At 45.5% G+C, this 18,115-nt stretch overlaps 3 protein-coding genes across 11 annotated transcripts; 1 reads left to right on the plus strand and 2 right to left on the minus strand.

The window, feature by feature from the left end:
• The first annotated feature begins 44 nt into the window (after positions 1 to 44).
• On the plus strand, positions 45 to 15,766 carry fkbp7 (FKBP prolyl isomerase 7). Of its 5 annotated transcripts, XM_088382507.1 has the most exons (9): positions 45 to 164; positions 7,738 to 7,833; positions 11,770 to 11,821; positions 13,209 to 13,292; positions 13,368 to 13,530; positions 13,967 to 14,336; positions 14,549 to 14,700; positions 15,082 to 15,209; positions 15,274 to 15,766. In XM_088382507.1, exons 6-9 carry the CDS (start codon positions 14,134 to 14,136, stop codon positions 15,433 to 15,435), a joined length of 645 nt encoding a protein of 214 aa, XP_088238633.1. In that variant the 5' UTR covers positions 45 to 164; positions 7,738 to 7,833; positions 11,770 to 11,821; positions 13,209 to 13,292; positions 13,368 to 13,530; positions 13,967 to 14,133; the 3' UTR covers positions 15,436 to 15,766. The 5 variants fall into 5 exon arrangements, with proteins under 5 accessions (XP_088238633.1, XP_088238635.1, XP_088238632.1 ...); XM_088382509.1 differs by having other exon boundaries at positions 11,770 to 13,292; positions 13,368 to 13,791; XM_088382506.1 differs by having other exon boundaries at positions 11,770 to 13,292.
• Positions 429 to 13,691, minus strand: glsb (glutaminase b). Of its 2 annotated transcripts, XM_088382495.1 has the most exons (18): positions 13,328 to 13,691; positions 10,936 to 11,032; positions 10,578 to 10,699; positions 10,143 to 10,272; positions 9,841 to 9,920; positions 9,422 to 9,585; positions 9,075 to 9,133; positions 7,097 to 7,129; positions 6,964 to 7,022; positions 6,788 to 6,854; positions 6,645 to 6,695; positions 6,249 to 6,425; positions 5,798 to 5,929; positions 5,452 to 5,544; positions 2,117 to 2,178; positions 1,760 to 1,836; positions 1,442 to 1,505; positions 429 to 1,374 (listed from the first exon to the last, which is right to left on the minus strand). In XM_088382495.1, exons 1-18 carry the CDS (start codon positions 13,579 to 13,581, stop codon positions 1,227 to 1,229), a joined length of 1,869 nt encoding a protein of 622 aa, XP_088238621.1. In that variant the 5' UTR covers positions 13,582 to 13,691; the 3' UTR covers positions 429 to 1,226. The 2 variants fall into 2 exon arrangements, with proteins under 2 accessions (XP_088238621.1, XP_088238622.1); XM_088382496.1 differs by lacking the exons at positions 429 to 1,374; positions 1,442 to 1,505; positions 1,760 to 1,836; positions 2,117 to 2,178 and adding an exon at positions 2,909 to 5,317 and having other exon boundaries at positions 13,328 to 13,690.
• Positions 14,573 to 17,797, minus strand: osgepl1 (O-sialoglycoprotein endopeptidase-like 1). Of its 4 annotated transcripts, none has more exons than XM_088382500.1 (7): positions 17,425 to 17,797; positions 16,885 to 17,267; positions 16,589 to 16,793; positions 16,317 to 16,465; positions 16,088 to 16,218; positions 15,969 to 16,023; positions 14,573 to 15,888 (listed from the first exon to the last, which is right to left on the minus strand). In XM_088382500.1, exons 1-7 carry the CDS (start codon positions 17,582 to 17,584, stop codon positions 15,727 to 15,729), a joined length of 1,245 nt encoding a protein of 414 aa, XP_088238626.1. In that variant the 5' UTR covers positions 17,585 to 17,797; the 3' UTR covers positions 14,573 to 15,726. The 4 variants fall into 4 exon arrangements, with proteins under 4 accessions (XP_088238626.1, XP_088238623.1, XP_088238624.1 ...); XM_088382498.1 differs by having other exon boundaries at positions 15,463 to 15,888; positions 16,885 to 17,272; positions 17,425 to 17,796; XM_088382499.1 differs by having other exon boundaries at positions 15,490 to 15,888; positions 15,952 to 16,023; positions 16,885 to 17,272; positions 17,425 to 17,794.
• Positions 17,798 to 18,115: the final 318 nt, after the last annotated feature.

Consider the following 18,115-nt stretch of genomic DNA (forward strand, 5'->3'; position numbering starts at 1 on the left):
AACATAAGAGAAGGTGACAAATTTGTCATTCTATTTGGGGGTGTGGCGTTCCGGGATTCACGTGGCCTGGCAAGTCGGTAAGCAGGGAGACCGCTTTCCTTCAACTTTATTTTGTTTGCAATGCAAAAAGCGCATGACGCGACCCACGACGCGAGCGACACACAGTAAGTAATGCTCATTCTTAATTTCAGTTGCAAGTGTTATTTCCGGAAAGATTTCTCGTCAATACGCTTTTTTTGATTCATTCATGCTAACGCAGTTGTGCATCCAGCAATTCTCAACACCGTTTATCCTGTTGTGCGATGTAGGAGACCTTCATTATCAATTTGGTGGTTTTAGTTCATTCTGAAAATATTTGCGAGCAGATATTCATTCATGCATAGCAATAATAGTTCAACTATTTCCCGTGGTAGGAAATGAGTCATAAATCGAGGTGAAAATCACATTTATAGTTGTGAATGAGCATATTTCATGTAAGTGGTCCCCAAATCAGCATTTATTTGCTACAAAACAGCTTCATTTACCAGTCTATGCCAGTAATGTCTAGTGACAGGCAAAAAAAAAGAAAAAAAAAGATGTTCCTGCCACAGGCCCACCTTTCACACTGAGTTTGTGGATTGAGTTCCACTGTGCTCCTTTACTGCGAAGATTGACCGTGTAAGGTCAAAGATCATTGTGCTTGCCAATTTATTACCTTGGCATGAAACGGCAGCCATTTTACATTTTTTCACAAATACAGATAGTCACGATTCTGGGAAGAAGAAAAAAAAAAAGATTATGTCTTTAGTTGGTGTACATTTTCTAAAAAGCAGCACATCAGCGTCTGTTGCGAGTGGAGTTCTTTTCCAAAATGCCATCAAGAAAAATTTTGCAACCATTGTTTGATTTTAGTCTTAAGTTAAATGTTCATTGTTTATACCATTTTTTAATTATTTTTTTTAATTTTGGCTTTTTGGAAAAGAGCTCTTTGAGTCATACCGGAAAATATATTTCAAATACATTCTTGTTCGTGTGAGTTGAGTAATAGGTAGAACGCTTATCTAAAAACAATTGCAATAAATGTCTCCACAAATATACAATTCTATTTTCCCGTTTCCACACACGGCAACGAGCGCAAAGAGAGAATGCGCGACAGTTCAACAAGACACAATTTCCACTGAGATAATAGACGATATAGCCATCCGGGTCGTTTCCTGTCGACACGGGGAGGACGACGGCTTCTGCTCCTACAGCAGACTGTCCAAATTCTTCTCTACGTTCTCCTTGTCGCCCGAGTCGTCGGCCATTCGCTGTTTGTTGGCGTACGGCTGCAGAACCGCCACCAAGTCGTGGTGGCCAAAGTGCACGGCCTCGTCCATCGGCGTGTTCCCCCATCTGCGCGCACAACCACGTGTTTGTCATGGGAGAAGCTGGGGTGGGGGGGTGTAGACTTTTTCTGTACCTGTCTCTGGGGACCGGGTTGACCTTGCAGGCCTCCAGCAGAAAACGCGCCACCTCCGTGTGACCTGCAAGCACACTTTGGGTCAGTGGGACACGGACAAACTTTTGCGATACTTTTTCTTTGCCTCGCTGCCAAAATGTTGCTCGGTAGGCTCTGCGTCTTAAAATTGCTTCAAACCTTTCTGAGAATTCAATTGTATGCAGTTAACTTGTATAATGTCAAGCTTCTAAGTTGTGTTGTATATTATATTGGGCAAAGTTAATCAAGTTTGCTCAAATTAAGGAAATGACTAAAAGTGAAAAAGACGATTGACGCTACCCTCAGCCGCAGCCACGTGGAGGGCCGTTCTGGAGTCGTAGTCCCTCTGCTCCATGTCCATAGACGACAAGGCGAACCTGGAGCAAAAAAGGAGAAGTGCGTGCAAGCGTATAGAAAGGGAATTTGTACATTCAGAAATAATGGGTAAAAAAAAAAGGTCAATTTGATTCCAAATTTAGAATACTAATACAGTCAAAATGACCAAGAGTGATTGTTTTGTTTTTTTCCTAGCCCACCTACAGATTGGATTTCTTTAAACTGGTGGGTCAATTTGAACCACAGTGTAGATTTATGAAAAGTTATTAAAAACTAAATATCAGTTTTCCAATAAAGAAGCATGCGTGCATAGCGCTTCACCTCCTCAGTGCGGAGACGTCTCCCGTGTAGGCGGCAAACAGCAAGTTAATGACCGATTTGACCTAAAGACACAAACCACACGGTCACAATTGCTCGTTGTGCACTTTTGTGACTTGCGCCTTTCCCTTGGTCAGCTGTTGGCGATGCCCTTCAAAGAGCCATTCTTGTTTTTTGCTCTCTTACGACCCCCGTGGGGACAAGCGGTACACATAATGGATGGATGGATAGATTAAATGGAAAGTAAAAAAAAAATGTGTTTTGCGCACCTTGGCCATCGGGGGGCAGTGTAATACTACAGATGTATTTGACCACAGCCATGAAGCTTTTAAGAGGATAAAGAATGTATGATTTGGAATGCTATTCTCTTTACATGCGTGGCCATAACGTGTAAGTTGTTTAAAGCGTCGTTATTATTACCACGACATTTAATGCTAACATTTTGCTTTGTGCGTTAGCAATAAACTAGAAGATGTTTGTAAGACAAAGGCTTATATAATGCTTCTTTTTTTTTTTGGTCGCATTTTAAACGAAGCACCACTGTCTTGCGGTTGTAATTTTTATTCCTGAAACTACGTTAGCAGGCTGTGTTGTTTTTTTGTGGCTGTGATTTTGATCTTGCTGTTTTTCCTTGTGTCCAACAGCACACTAGTTTTTTTTTTTTTTTTTTTTTTTTGCTGTCGCCTAGCTTTACCTTGTCCTTACCACACACATTTTAGCAAGCAGGTCTGAATTGTCGATTCTGGGCTAAATGCATCAATTTTAACACGGAAGTGGAGTCTTAAAATGTCCATGTGAGGCGCTAAAAGTGCTTTATTTGTTTTTTTACAATACCATATATCGAAATATATACTGTCACAGTCAAACAAAACAAAACAAAACAAAACAAAAAAGCATGAGGTAATGAAAAAAGTGTGGATTTTATGGAGACGTTTAGATAACACTCGAGGACAGAAAAAAATAAATCCAAAGACAGAAAAAATGAACTTGGAAATGCAAGGTTCATTCAGATAACAATTTCTTCTTTTTTTAAACAATCACATGTCATTTTGCCAACCTTGCAAACCTTACATTTCCAATGTCAAGCTTAATATAGAATAGAATTAATGATGTCCCAAGACACAAATCAAGCATGATAACATTACAATTTTGTAATTTTACATGATTATCATACAAATGATACACCAAAAAAATGTGTGCATGCAAACAGTGAGTATGACAAGTCAAGAAGCAAAACAAAAATTCACAAGCCTCTGCCGGTGACTTTGATTTGCGTTTGATTTTGCGATTGTTGGAGAATGTTCAGAAGCGAACTGCCGATTCGTTGCGCAAGTGATTTCAAACGAAGCAAGTTTGAAGAGCTCTGATTTAAAGAACACGCGCATCCATTTGAGGGCGGTGCTCTTTTTTCATGCGCGTCGCAATCTCAGACACGTTCTTAAGAAATAGGCAGCTCGTAAATACAAGTGATTGAAAAATTCATCATCCTTGCTAGGTCCCTTCTGAGCAGAATCATTTGTCCTTTGCAAAAAACAAAACAGTCACGAAGCAGTGAAAAAACCGCCTGCAACCTGATCGTCACGACGACGCAATTTCAGTAGCAGCGTTGAACTGAAGTCAAGTCAAAAGTATTGCTAGTCTGAGTAACGAGAGATTGAGGAGGACCCGTCGTGACGATCTGAGGAATAACGCTAAATTGAGACAAGACTGCAAAACTTTTTAAAGGAGACATGTTATGTACCTATGATTTTTTTTTCCCCCTCCTAAGGCCTAAAGGTCGTCACAGTCGACAGGGAGGCAGGCAGGCCACCGATATGCTACAAAAGGTGCCGTTTCCATAATATGTGTAATATGTCCGCCTTTGCAAAACTTTGCCCGCGCTTGGCTGGCCAGGACAAGTGGAGCAATAATTCATGCTAAGGTCACTTATTTGAGAATACTTTATTCCCATTTAACTGGCTCTTTGGATTGCGCCGTTGAACACGCACAGGCGTTCTTATTATTAGGAATGGGTTAATATGAATAGAGACTTGAAACATACAAACGTAGCTTAAAATCAAGGCCAGCAACTATTTCTTTATGCGCTAGCAATGTAACAGGAGGGTTAAAAGACACCCAGTTTTTTTATCTTAGGATCGCCCGTCGGCACAGTTTGTAACGAGCTAAGCTAGTAGGTAGCGCCGGTTTGCAGCACCCCGTTACGAGCGGAATGAGTGAATCCCGAAACTGAGTAGCGGTACCGCACAGACGTTTCGCATCTCTTGACCCGGACAGCCAATTTGTCTGATTTGGGCCAGCGCAAAACAATGTGTAAAAAAAAAAAAAAAAAAAAAATACAAATAAATAAAAGTTGTATTTAAATTCAAATTAATCAAATTTGTGAATAATCAGGGATATATTTGAGGCTGATAAGTTTTTCCACAAAATGGGGGGGGTTCAATAACATTAAATAACTGTCCAAGTTTCTACCAATAAAAATAATTTGTTTTCATCTTTAATTCTGAATTCTAAATAGTGACAAATTGTTTGCCTAAATAATGTAAATATGTCAAATTTTACTCAACCAGTTTTATTATTTACAGTAAATCGGTTAACCGATTGTTTAATACGATATAGATATTAAACATGAATACATTTGAGGGCAAAAAATGGCTAGATTATTATTAATACAAGACATACACATTTGTGTGTATGTTTAACGCGTGTGGAAGTTTACTTTTAGCTCCAATCAATCAACCATTCAATGAGGTTAATTTTAGAAAAAAAAACACACGCACACGCACACGGACTCACACCTTTTGGTTTCAAATGTTAAGTGCTGAACAAAAGTGAGCTTGTATTGCGTGCGACTAAGTCACCAGGTCGTGTACACACTAAGGCAGCTAGCGGGTCGGGTGGAAAAATAAACGGTCAGTAATGAATCCCTTACATCTGTCACAGTTTTAAGAAACCAAAAAAAGAAAAAAACCCAGTCGTAACAGCTTCACAAGCAATAAATAGTGGTGCAATATTTAAGGGTGACGCGGTTGCGATAATGTTCGTTTACGCCACTGAGCAGATCTACTCGCTGACGTTGTCCATCCTATAGACTACGGTGGTGGAGGTATCCTGGTGCGACTCGGTGGCCGAGACTTTTTTCCAAAGGGGGGCTTTCAGAGCGAGCTCCTGTTGGAGGCTCTCATAGTCCAAGGGTCGGCGCAATGGCTGCACGAATAACAAAGGAGTCACAAATTGGACCGCAAAGCGAAGACCAACGTTTGTGTCGGCAGGTTTACGTCAATACCGCCCAACTGCTACAGCGCGCGCGCACACGCACATTTGTGTTTCCGTGTCCTTACCCGCTGTTCTCCTCCCTCCCGGCGAGGATCGTGCTTCTTTGCAAAGTGCCTCAAGTTGTCGTAGTTGTGGAAATTAAAGAGTTCCACCAGTTCCTGCAATGCAAATGACACTTGAGTAGAAAGCTCATTTGTTTTCCTGACCGGCAGAATCCGGGCCAGCCCGTGTCTTACTCAATGACTTACTGCTAAATAGGATTAGAACACCGTGGCTCACTTCCATCTCGTCCAGAATGTCACGAGAGGTTATTATTATCATTCGGCGATCAGGCCACACAATACATTAAGACTTGGTACGTATTTCCCGAGGGAGGCCCGCCCTAAAAATAGCAAAGGATGACTTCCGTACCGTGCAGAAGTGAATCCCTCTGACCGAGTTGCCCATTTTGTCCAAGGGCGGCGACCAGCACATGATGCCCATCACGTTGGGCACCACCAGCAGGATCCCGCCCGCCACGCCCGACTTGGCCGGCAGACCCACCTAGCGCGGGAAAAACAGGAAGGACACCATACGTGAACTCTAAAGGGAACAGTAGCTGTGCAGGATCGTTAAGACAAGCCCAAGTTCGAAGTGCCTCAGGGGGAAATGTATGGAATGACGTGGTGGAATGTACAGAAGACCAACGACTTGGAGATACAAAACTCAAAAGTCACAGAAAACGTGATCACATGGTGGCAGGCTTTTTAAACCTTTCTCGTCTTCTTAGGTCAATTTGAGCCATTATCAGAAATGAAAAAAAAAAAATTGGCTCGAAATCCCCCCCCCCCCCAATCCCCCTTCGAGTGTCTTTTGCACTTACGTGGAAGGCAAACTGTCCGGAGAAGTCGTACATGCCGCAGGAATGCATGAGGCTGAGGGTGTTCCTCACCGCCTCGGGGCTGAGAACGCGCTCGCCCGAGATGGGACAGATGCCGCCGTTGGCCAGCGTGGCCGCCATCACGCTGGCGCTCTCGCAGTTCACCTCGATGGAGCACAGCTGAAGGGCCCAAAAGTGAGTAGAGTTTTAATCATACACTGATTCATTGCCCTTTTCTACCCACTTATAAATGGAATTGAAAAAAATATTAATATTTGATTAAATTAAAAAATATATTTTTTAATTAATTTAATTTAAAAAAAAAATTTTTAATGACATTAAAATGTGTAAATTTGTAGACAAGGCCAACTTGGCAATGGTACGTCAGTGATGGGCAACCTGAAAGTAGAGGTCCAGCACAGACGTCATGTCGGTCCCCTCGGGGAAGCACTGTAGGGAGGGGAGGAAAAAAGTGACTTTAGACAAAAAGCCAAACACTCATGGCGGGGCTGAATATTTGCAGCAGCGAAACAACGCCCAACCTTTTTTTCTTTCAAGTAGTAGCCGATGGCAAAGTTCCTGTCTCCTGACTCGCGCTCCGACTGGAATCTGTTGCGCAAACAAAACGCTCGCGTTGTAAGGTCATTTCAGTCATGTGACCATTTTGCGACCCCGAGCCCCCTCCGGTCTTAAAAAATGCCGTTTGCGAGTGACTCACGTGGCGTTGCTGAAACCGACGTACTCGTTCCCTGCCATGTCCTTCAAGAAGTTCATGATCTGGTGGCAAAACAAATGTCTTGACATCAGCAAACTTGTTTGGTGAATTTGAATCAGGAGGCGCAGACACTTACATAGTCAAATTTTTCTGCGTTTCCTTCACCTTGCTGAGAGAAGAAGAAAGAAAAAGCAAAGTGGTTACGTGCCGTCCTTTGCGGGTGGAAACATTGTCGCGGTCAAATGATAAAACGCTACGGCAGCAGAGTTCTAAAGAATGAGCAGATATGAATAGATGCTTACAAACAGGCGTCAAATCACATAGTAATGCTATGAGTTAAAGAGAATGGCTACAGATTTGTGTCGAGGTTACCAGGAAGGAAACGCTTTTGTACTTGCCTGGCTGGCTGGCTGGCTGGCCGTTTAGTAGACAAAATTACAAAATTAAAATGAGGTGATTATGTGCAAAAAAGCTGTTTGAAAGCACAGCCCCTCCCTTCCTGTGTTTACCTTTAGAAATCACTGCAAAGAATTTGGGCCACTTGTGTTGCTGTTATCTTTGTTGAAATGGGAATGCATGTCAAATGTTGCTGAATGCATTTGCAAGTATGGTTTTTCTTTTTTGGCTATTTTAAGCACGTCGCCTTTGCCAGGGCTGCCGATGAGCACCGAGAGAACACAAAGTATTAAATGGACATGCATTTGTTCATCGTTTTACATGTGACATGTTTTTTTTTTTTTTATACCCCCCAAATATGAATTTCTTCTGTATTTTTAGGTTCTCCACTTAACTGTGCAGAAGAAATAGAAAACAAAGATGCACGGATGGAGAGTCACTACAAAGGATTTCTACAGGCTGATTGGAGAAGAGAAGGTAAGGGGGGGGGAATGGGGGCAGAGGGGAGTGCGAGGAAAAAGATATGGAAAAGGAAGAAAAAATTACCAACGTCATTTGACCTGCAGCAGCAGTCATTATTTCCCACAGTTCCTAAGTCTGGAAAATATGCAACATACAAAAACAGCAATAGTATGTGTAGCACCACGCAACACTTTGGGGAGGGAGGGGGAGACTAATTGCTGTCACCAAATGTGAAAAGAATACTTTTCCGGCACGCTTTTACTCTCTTCGCCACAAAAGTCTTACTTGGCCCAGCGGTAGACGAGGGAGAATGAGCGAGCCGCCCGCCCAAAACAGGCTCAAGTCCAAATGGGGCATTCCCAACCACTTGCAAAATGCAGACACACGTGGCCACTGCCCCCGTCAAAGTCGGCCAAAGAGGGAAGACTCGCACATTTCCTACTTTTCGAGGAACAATCATCACCTGCGTATTCATATATTTCATTTTTTTTAAAGCTAACCTATAGGAAGAAAAAGGCCGTCCAGGCTCATAGGAAAGTAGTAAATGGTGCCAAGGAGGTATGTTGACTGAGGGTTTAGCCTGGAAGCTGTCGCAAACAAAAACAAAGCAAGCTAGCAAGATTGCTGTTCCAAAAAAAACAAAAACAAATCGAGCGTGAAAGTTTATGTCCTTGAATCGATCCTATCATTTCAAATCATTGAAATATTTGAAATATCACAAGGACTGTTTGCCTGGATGATATTTTCGAAAGGTCATGATGGGTTCTTGTTGCTCCGTTTACTTGTAGATATTCTGCCTCGCGATCGTACTACATAGAGGCAACCGAGGCAGTGTTTCGTAACAAGCGCAGATCAAATCGAATTTGCTCAAACAAAAGCCCTGCACAACTGTCATCCGTCGGCGCGATGAGGCAAGACGACCGCGTATCGATCTTTGGAATGAAGCCAAACCGGCCGCAATCCTCGCGCAGTCTGAAATGGAGCGTAGGTTTGGCTGTTGAGTCCAAAGTTTGGAATGTGTTGACGCATATCAACACTTGTGTCAATCGGCAATCGGGGTCCTTCCACAAGTACAACCACGTTGGACGTTCTTGGACGAGGCGCAACGCCAAGTCCAACGACCGCTCAAACGTACGGTGCGGCAACACCTCAGCAAGAAACCGTGACTCGTATTTGTAGGTACAAAGAGCTACATTTGGTTTAGCGTCGACACTCAGTGAAGTGAAAGAGAAAAAAAAAAAAAAAAAAGCTTTTACCTTTATCAGAGAAGTACAAACAATGGCGCCGGCGTTCACCATGGGGTTGTGGGGCTTATCTGCAAAGCATCAAACGCTCGATTAGTAATTGCTAACCCGTGTTGCAAAGCGAGATCGTAAAGCCACAGACGTCGCTGTTTGTTTGCCGGTTAATCATTTGCCGGGCCGGCTTGACGTGAGATAAAAACAATGCGGTTAAGCGAGTCCCTCGCTAAGCGGCCAGGTTGCGTCACCTTCGACCGCACCGACTGGCACGGCATGACTTCAAATGAAGGAATTTCCTCATGGCGTAGGAAAGAAAGAAAAGAAAGAAAGAACAAAAGGTGTGGTGGGTCCAATCTACTCACCGTCTTCATCCAGAAAGAGCTTGTTGAAACGCAGGCCGCTGGGCTCCTTGCCAATGAAACTGTGCACGTATTCGGTGCCGTAGTCGTTGACGGCCACGGCGTACTTGAGAGGCTTGACGCACGACTGCAGACAGAAGGGGACCTTGGTGTCGCCCACGGTGTGTCTGCAACAGACAAAGCTTTTGTAACTGGGAGGTAGGTGGTGCTTACGAGAGCATGTTATTGGTCCAAAAGGAACCACCCAAAATTGCCTACACTCTGTAAACATCAGTGCACTTAGTCCCGGTGTCCCGCAGGGGTCCGTACTCAGACCAGGACTGTTTACGTGAGCAAATTCTGTCAAGTTCTACAGCTATGTTGATGGCATGCATACAAGCCTGCCTACTGATGAAGCTATTCAGCCCGCCCCTCCCCCTCACCTCTGACCATCCACCGTGCACAGAGAGACAGCCCACATGTCTGGGCTGAATTTGGCAAGTTGAGGAATGTAGTCAGCCACCTGAAAGAAGAGGAGGGGAAAAAAAATAATCTGAAGAAAGAACATCACAGGCACAGCTTGAAAAATGTGACACTTCTTCATGAATCCTCCAGTCAGGACAGCAAGCACAAGGACCACGTGATTCATGATTGATACACAAGCTGCTATCTTTTTTTGCTTCAAGGCCAAAGTTAACGCATGATCATGCGAGAAAACAAAAGTGACGTGGATCTACGGACAAACCTGCCCGTCAGAGAGCGATTTGGCCTTCTCGTAGAGCTCGTCAATGTGGGAAGTGAAGGACTGGAAGTCGGGGATGACGAACTTCTTGCGGAAGGCCTGCGTGAGCAGGATAATGTTGCTCTGGACACACCTGATGAACAAGACCACAAACAAATAGCATGCTCAAACACAGCCACCGCATGCAACTAAGAGCAGGGGGAAAAAAAAAAAAAAATAGTTTGCTCATCGAGTTCGCAACTCCGATGTGAAACAAACTTCGGTTTGTCGATGAAGAGGCTTCATGGACAATATGGCGGTTCATGGCTTCAGCCGCCATGAACCCATATTGAGAAGATGGCCGCCGTCCGTCATAGTGCTTGATGGAACAACTTCAAATGGCCGGAAGCACAAGAGAGAAACCACATGGCCTTAGTTATGTGTGTTCCTCTCACTCACTTCTTGAACTGCTGCCTGTCCAAGGTGACGCCGTCCGGAGAGCGCTTTAAGGTCTCTTTCAGTGTTTCCATACATTCTTTCAGTCGGGGATCTCCGCTGCGAAGTCCTGTGCTTTTAAGAGCCTCAAAAGATAAGATAAGAAACATCAGCCTTTAATTCACCGCTCGTTATCTGATAGCCAGTCAAAATCGGCCCAATTACACATCATTATGGGAATTAAAAAAATTCCAGAGGGCGCTTTTAGGACGTTGAAGGCCATTCCGAGCAGCAACCCCAACGAAAGCGAAGAATCGACACCAAATTGGTTGCGTTTTGGAAAATCGTCAAATGTGAAAATAAAAGCAATTGCAGGACTTACCGTGAGGAATTTATGCGCCGGAATAGTTTCTTGACCTTCGGCGACTGTGTAGAAGAGCAAATCCTCCAGACTGGGCAGGATGCCGGCATTTCTTCTCCTAGGTGGGGGGAAAACAACAAGCCGTTTGCAACGTAAAGCTCATCTTGTTGCTCATGTCCTGCAACTTGCTAATAAAAAACAACTCTGTTATGCGAACGAACAAGAATTGGGTGAAATCCAATGCTAACATTTGCTGCTGCTGATACTGTTCACTCCACAGATATCAGTGGCACATTCAAAATCGCTCCCAGTAGTCTGAGAGGCACCGTCAAAAAGGATCGATAACGGCAGCGGGGTCAAGGCTGCTACCGTGACGACACAAGCCGCAGGGAGAAGAGCATCCGTGAAGACGCTAAAAGCATCCGTTCCGTATTGATTGCATTTTCACCCGTGGAGGCGGAAGTTGAGTGTCATCGGATTCCACAGCTGATTCATTGTTGTCGTTTTCCCCGTTGATGCAAAAATAAAAAATTGCGGTTTGCTGGTAAAAGTGGCAAGGTCGAATTCCGGGGATTCTCCGGCCTTGAGCCCCGCCAAATTGTCTGTGACGCTCGGATTAATAGAGTCAACACGGCAGTCCTGTTCACACGCCGATTGGGACAAAAAAGTCACACCACTCCAAAGCGCCAAATGTTCCCCTTTTGAAATCACTGCAAAATGATGTGTGTGCGTGCTTGTGTTGCACATGGATGATGCTTTTCGCAAGACTCTTTTGCCCCCACTGACGATATTTTCGCAAGACTGTGTCCCCCCCCCCACCACCACTGACAATATTGCCCTTTTTTTTTTTTACAGCACGTCACGAGGTTATAAATAACGCGCAAACATCCCAGCCGAGCTGTTCAAGGTGAGTGTGAAAGTCTCGAATCCGAGTGCGTTTGGTGGCTGGATGAACTTTAACCCTAGTAATGCCATTGAGCCCCATGAGTAGTGCGTCTGTCACAACTTTGAAATGTGTCACGGCGATTATTTGTACATGTCATAGCAGATCAACGTAATCATTTGGTCTGCTGGGCAGCTTATCGTGCCTAGTTGACTCTCAAAGACGGCTTCTGCTTTCTATTTCTGTCCGTCATCCAACACATTATCACGAGGCCTTACTTTGCTTTTGTTGCGATAACTTAATCCTTCACACGCACACCAGTCAGTCAGCTCCCTCTCTCAAGTTTTGCTGTGCATCTTCAGCCTCCTCTTATGTTTGTTTCCCAAGAAGCGATGTTCATGTAGGAGCAGTGCGTGGAAAATTTTGATTCAGACTTGATTCACGGCCATAATGAAAGCTTTTAAATAGCACTCCCCCCCGCGTTGCGTGCCGAGCTAATCGACTTTGTCAGCTCCAGTCTCAATTAACTTTGAAGAGAGCTCGCTGGGATTTTTTTAAGAGGGTGTCGCTACCTACCTACCTACCCCATTTAGACATTTGGCACCGTGTCCTGCTGCCATGTCATGTGTCCTAAATGCTGTCAGTCGGTTCCCACCAAGCGCTACGGTTTGGCACACAATGGGATTTAATTTGGAGCTGGTAGCCTAATCAAGTAACCGGATAAAAATTAGCAGTTGCACAGAGTTGTTTCCTACAAATTTGCATAATGGCAAATGCTGCTTTTCACTGCACCCTTGGTTCTGAGACACACACTTTCATTTTTACTGTGGAATGTTGCTGTTTCACATACCTCAAGCAAAACGTTTGCACACTAGCACCGAGCTTGGTCTACCTGTTGGTCAAGGTCATAATCTTCTCGTAGCTCTTTTCTGCTGAGTGGAAATATCAAAAGGCAGCAGAAACTGCAGGCATGGATGTACAAGCAAGGGTCGGAAGCTCATTTAAAGTACAGTAATTGCTGTTTAGCAATTGCGGTTTTCAGTTCATTACGGTGGTATTACCGTTTTTTTTTTGGAGCTTTTGGCTCGTGTTTCTTGTTTTCCCAGCTACCACAACTGGATGTTTAGATTTGCCTCTTTTTTTTTTTTTTTTAAAGCCTCTCACTAAGCATGTTGATAATCTAAACGTAAACAAACAGAAGGAGTACAGGCATAGTATGTACTTTAAGTCGGCGTGTTTACATTTCAGCACTCAGCGCCAAGCGCTATTTGCGCCATTACAACGGCACATATTAGCGGCAGAACCACGCGCATGTCGATGTTTGACTTCTGCTTCATATAAGCGGTTAATTCCACTTCCAGTGGACTGTTGCACATGACTTTTGGTTCCGTTTGGCGTGTTTTAAATACAGAATAGGGAATCGACCAAATATGACGCCATAAATACGGGCCCGGTGACATCCTGTCATTGAGCTCCAGACAGCACGCGAACTAAGGTAGGTACAAGAAGCCACGACGGTAGCCGCCTTACTTCTCTGCGGCCGCATCAATGTCGTCGTTCTTCTTCTTAGGTTCGTCTAGCTTCAGCTCGCTCCCAGCCTTCGCGCAGTATGACCGCAGATGGACGGACGCCGCCGGGTACGCGCGGCCATTGAGGAGCTTGAGTCCGGTGGAGGAGGCGGCGCCCGAGCACCGGTGGCGGCTCGCGAGCAACCCGACCGATGGACACTTGAGGTTGGCTTTCAACAACTCCTTGAGCGCTGTGGCGATTCTAAAATGGAACATTTCAATCCCCGTCGGGTTATTGAAGACGCGTTGCTTGGATTAGAAGAAGAAGGTCCCGCGTGGAAAAAGACGAATGAACACACGTTAGGACGTCTGAGGCGATGACTCATAATACACCGGCGCCTATTTATAAATACAGACGCAAGGTCACACCCACATCCGCTTCCATTGGGTAAAAGATGGCGACGTCACCTATGACGTTTACTTACAGTAAGTGTGTACAGTACAATATGAGGGGATCATATTTGCCGAGAGAGGTACATCGACTTACAAGCCTGTTTCAGCTCTCTACTAGCAGTACGGGGACATATCCTAAACTGTTCACCAGCTAATCTCACAAAGTCCTTTTTCAATATTAGTCTCTTTTTTTTTTTTGTTGTTGCAGCGGATCAAAAACAAACCAGTACAGGCAATTATACCTGTCAAACGAGACTGAGGGCAACAAATCCCAAGTTTTTTCCTCCACCACGCCCTCTAGTGTCCACACGCCGGAAGGGGAAAAGTTGCCACGACTGCAGCAGATAGACGGACGTCGCACCGTGTTGCTCAAACATGTGCAAGTTGGTGAGCTACTACACACTGTGCGTCTTTGTGTGCGCTCAACTCCGTTTTGCGAGCGTTTGGGCGGACGATGAGGTCAAGATCGAGGTGGTGCAGCAGCCTGACACGTGCGAAAAAAAGAGCAAGAAAGGAGACCTGATGAACGTCCACTACGATGGCTTCCTCGCGAAAGATGGAACTCAGTTCTACTGCAGGTTTTTATGGTTTTATTTAAATGCCTTTCTCAAATGCATTGTATGTTGTTAAAGTCTCAACACACCTTAATTTAAGAAATGCTAGAGATGTTCCCTTGTCTATTAAAGACACCAGAGCAAATAAAGAACAACTTTTTATCTGGAGCGTTACAAAGCATGCTTGGAAATGTGATGATGGAGAAATAAAAAATCTCACCTGGCCATTATTTCAGCCGCCACGACAAAGCCGGTCATCCGCAGTGGTTCATCCTGGGCGTAGGGCAAGTCATCAAGGGTCTGGACATCGGGATGCTTGACATGTGCGCGGGGGAGAAGAGAAAAATCACCATTCCACCCTCCTTGGCCTTTGGAGAGAAAGGCAAAGGTGTGGACGCCATCGTCGCTGGTGTCTCTGTCCAATCGGATCTTCTTTCACATTGTGTCTTTGCCTTGCAGCTCCTCTAGCTGAGGGGAGGCCCTCACGTCCCCTTTTTCGTCTCTTCGTGGCATGACCGTAAGCATGCGCTCAGGTTTTAAGCTTCTACACTTGACTTCTGCTCACTTCATTGACTTGCCTTTGCACCAGTCTGCAATGCATGCAAACCTGAGTGTGGGGTGGGGGGGTGGGGGGTCTTGTTGAATTGAATTCGCTTTAGTGGTTTCTATTTTTCACTTGTGGAAGCAGCACTTCACCAAGATACATCTAGCCCCCCTCCAAAAAAACAACTACGGGTATGCAAATAATTTAAAAGTCTCTTAAATCCAGGTCCTGTACCACCCAACGCGACGGTGGTCTTTCAAGTGGAGGTCTACTCCGTGTCCCGAGGTCCACGCAGCATGGAAGCTTTTGGACAAGTGGACACCGACCAAGACCGAAGTCTCACAAAGGCCGAGGTAGGAACAACGGCGGGATCCCTACGCAAAAAATTGCTTTCTCAACTTTTGCCCGTACTCTCAGATCAAGGCCCACTTGAGGATGGAGTTTGAAAAAAACGGCAAACCAGGAGACGACGCCTACTTCGAGAAGGTCATCACAGATATCTTCCGCAAGACCGACACGGACAAAGACGGGATCATCAGTGCCAAGGAGTACAACATTTATCAACACGACGAGCTCTAGTCCTCTCGGCCGGTAGTACGTTCCTTTCTTTTTGAACATTTTTATCGTCCACAAATGTATTTTGGGTCTGAAGGCACTGAAGTTAAAAACAAAATCCAGAAAGGGTTTCATTTTGTACAAGTGCAAAGAAGATTTGTGTTCGCTCGATAGAGGCGTTTGCGTCTTTAATGGCTCATTCAGGAAAAGTTGCCAAGAGATGAGAATGTTGGAATTGATTTCATAATGGTGGTTTGAGATCTGTGTACGTTTTAAGGACACTTTAGTGTCAGAAAATGTCAAGGGGAAAAAAAATCAAATAAAATCTTGACAGCTGCAGTCCGAGCTGACATCACGTCCCATGTGCTTTGCGTCTGTTACATCGGGTTGCAAGTTTATGAGATGTTGATCTGGATGGACGGCACTCTGATGGCGGCCGCCTTCACTTGTGACGTCAGGTCCACGCCCAGCGGTGCCCTGCAACACCACGTTTCAGTGGCGAAAATTCTGAAATATCATGACCCAAACGCACGCACGTACTTTGGCTGGTAGCTGACCTCTGCGTCTGGAGGCAAAATTCCCTTCCCTTCCTTGAGTCGCTCAACACCGTTCCTGCAAACGGGTCAATTTGAATTGATTCAAATCGTGTCACTTCATAAAAATCGTGGTGACGCACCAAGCGATCATCACGCCGTTGTCAGTGCAGAATTTGGCCGGAGGGCAGAGTAGGCGGAGGCCCGTTGCCTCGGTGATGACGCCCAGAGCTTTGCGGATATACTGGTTGCTGGCCACGCCTCCCGACACAACCTGGAACCGAGGACATTTGCCGGTCAAGTTTACGATTTGAAAATCGACTTCATGTATCATGCTTGCATAATTTGGCATTTGGCGACACGCGCACTCACCAGTGTGGGCGCGAGCGAGGGCAGCAGTCCGTTGGCTTTACAAAAGAGGACGGCGCGATGCGTGCGCTTGGCCAGATGACACGCGACCGTGTGCTGCGTCGCCGCCGCAATGTCGTTGACGCAGGAGAGCAGAGTTCCCTGTTTGATTCCTGCGGATGGAGGGAAAGAAGAAGAACTTATTCTACCAATGATCTCAGTTGCTTTTCCTTTTTCAAACAACAAAATATGCACGGGAACATTTTTGTTGCCATCTTCCCACTCTGCACTCGTACCTTCCTTCGCTTCTTTTTTTTCTATGGTCATTTTAATTTGATTTCGTAGGCCGGCAAAAGAGAAACTGCAGTCGTATGTTTGTCCCATGGGTGTCTTGAAAGGAAACCTTAAGCGGTCGCCGTCCCGGGCCAGCAGCTCGATGGCCTGTCCTCCGCTCAGCGCGGTGCAAAGCGGGTGCTTGGTCAGCGACAGACGTCTCGCCACCTGTGGATGCACACAAAAACATCCGCCCAAATGCATTACACGGCAGGGCGGGGCACTTTGGTGGGCGGTGTAAGACTCCAACGTGTCTCACTTTATCCAGAGTATCACCTGGAGCTTCATCCAGTGTGCGACCCAGTAGAAGAAAATCGTCCACGCCGCGAGCCACGGCGAGCAGCGAGTGCCCGCCTGACACGAGCAGCACCAGGAAGGGGAAGGGGACCGGCTGGAGTAGGCGGACAGTCAGGGCGTGGGCCTCCATGTGGTGGATGGGGATGAAGGGCGTCCTGTGGCGCCTCACAAAACTGAGGCTGAACTCCAGGCCCACACCCAAGCTCAGGGCCAGGCCCGGCTTCACCGTGGTGGCCACGGCGGACAGCTGACGCGGGTCCACGCCGCTCCGCTCCAACGCCTCATGGACTACGCGCTCTATGTGTTCCCTGTGAAGCTGCTGGGCCACAGTGGGGATGATGCCGCCTGTCCTGCAGTGGGAGACCTTAACTCAGGGAAGCAATTTTCGATGTTTATGGGGTTACAGTGGTGCCTAAACAAAAGTTTAATTCATTCTATGACAACACAAGTCAAGGCACCACATTGCTCATTTGGTAATGGCAGGTGAAGAGAGGATGCTCACCTGAGGTGCACCTCTTTCTGGGAGTGTAGGGACTCCCCCAGTATAGAACCCGTCTCGTTGAGCACGGCCGCTCCGGTGTCGTCGCAGCTCGTTTCGATGCCCAAAACCAGCCGTGAGGAACCAGAACCCGGGGAGCTTTCCCCCGTGGCGACGCCGCCATACCGCCGCCGTTTAAATGGTGACCGCAGTCGCTGGACGAGCTTGTTCGCTTTGGAAGCCAACATAGGAATTTGCAGTCAGTTTAAATAGGCAAGTGACGGAGAAAAACTTCATCCCACGTAAAGATTTAATCTATACAAATAGAAAGAGAACGACTGTTGTGGAAAGAACTTTGTTGTTTTTCCAAGGTCAATCTATCTACTTCCGGTTCATGTGTACTTCGACTACTATGTCGTCATCCCTGTTTGGCACTTCAATGCGATGGCGTGCAGTGCAATTAAAATAAATAAATAGCAACATCCATAATAATAATAGTGATAAATTATTCGTCTTCTTCTTCGTTTCCTATTCCCTCCGGAGTATCTTGTTAGCACAGTGACATTTATTAGGACATAAAATAATATAAACAATAAATAAAATGTAATAAAATAAACCCAGGAAAGCATTTACAAAAGTATGGTATTCTTCTTTAATTACTTCGATTTTGTTGTTTTTGAGGCCCTAGCAGTGTCACATGTTCAAGCAGGATAGC

Source organism: Syngnathus floridae, chromosome 8, assembly GCF_059516105.1.
Source record: "Syngnathus floridae isolate MCC-2025c chromosome 8, RoL_Sflo_1.0, whole genome shotgun sequence".
Classification (NCBI taxonomy): Eukaryota; Metazoa; Chordata; class Actinopteri; order Syngnathiformes; family Syngnathidae; genus Syngnathus; species Syngnathus floridae.

Bases quoted from the DNA above. Each gene is read 5' to 3' on its own strand.
- glsb (XM_088382495.1), bottom strand. From the start codon at position 13,581: ATGTTCCATTTTAGAATCGCCACAGCGCTCAAGGAGTTGTTGAAAGCC. The intron at 9,134-9,421 runs GTGAGTAGATTG...GATGCTTTGCAG, and splicing joins GCTCTTTCTGGATGAAGACG to ATAAGCCCCACAACCCCATG. The intron at 2,179-5,451 runs GTAAGGACACGG...TTGTGTCTTTAG, and splicing joins GGGAGGGAGGAGAACAGCGG to GTCAAATCGGTCATTAACTT.
- fkbp7 (XM_088382509.1), top strand. From the start codon at position 14,134: ATGTGCAAGTTGGTGAGCTACTACACACTGTGCGTCTTTGTGTGCGCT. The intron at 14,701-15,081 runs GTGTGGACGCCA...TCTTAAATCCAG, and splicing joins CTTTGGAGAGAAAGGCAAAG to GTCCTGTACCACCCAACGCG. The intron at 15,210-15,273 runs GTAGGAACAACG...CCGTACTCTCAG, and splicing joins GAAGTCTCACAAAGGCCGAG to ATCAAGGCCCACTTGAGGAT.
- osgepl1 (XM_088382497.1), bottom strand. From the start codon at position 17,648: ATGTTGGCTTCCAAAGCGAACAAGCTCGTCCAGCGACTGCGGTCACCA. The intron at 17,273-17,424 runs GTGAGCATCCTC...CTCCCACTGCAG, and splicing joins CAGAAAGAGGTGCACCTCAG to GACAGGCGGCATCATCCCCA. The intron at 16,794-16,884 runs GTGAGACACGTT...GTGCATCCACAG, and splicing joins CAGGTGATACTCTGGATAAA to GTGGCGAGACGTCTGTCGCT.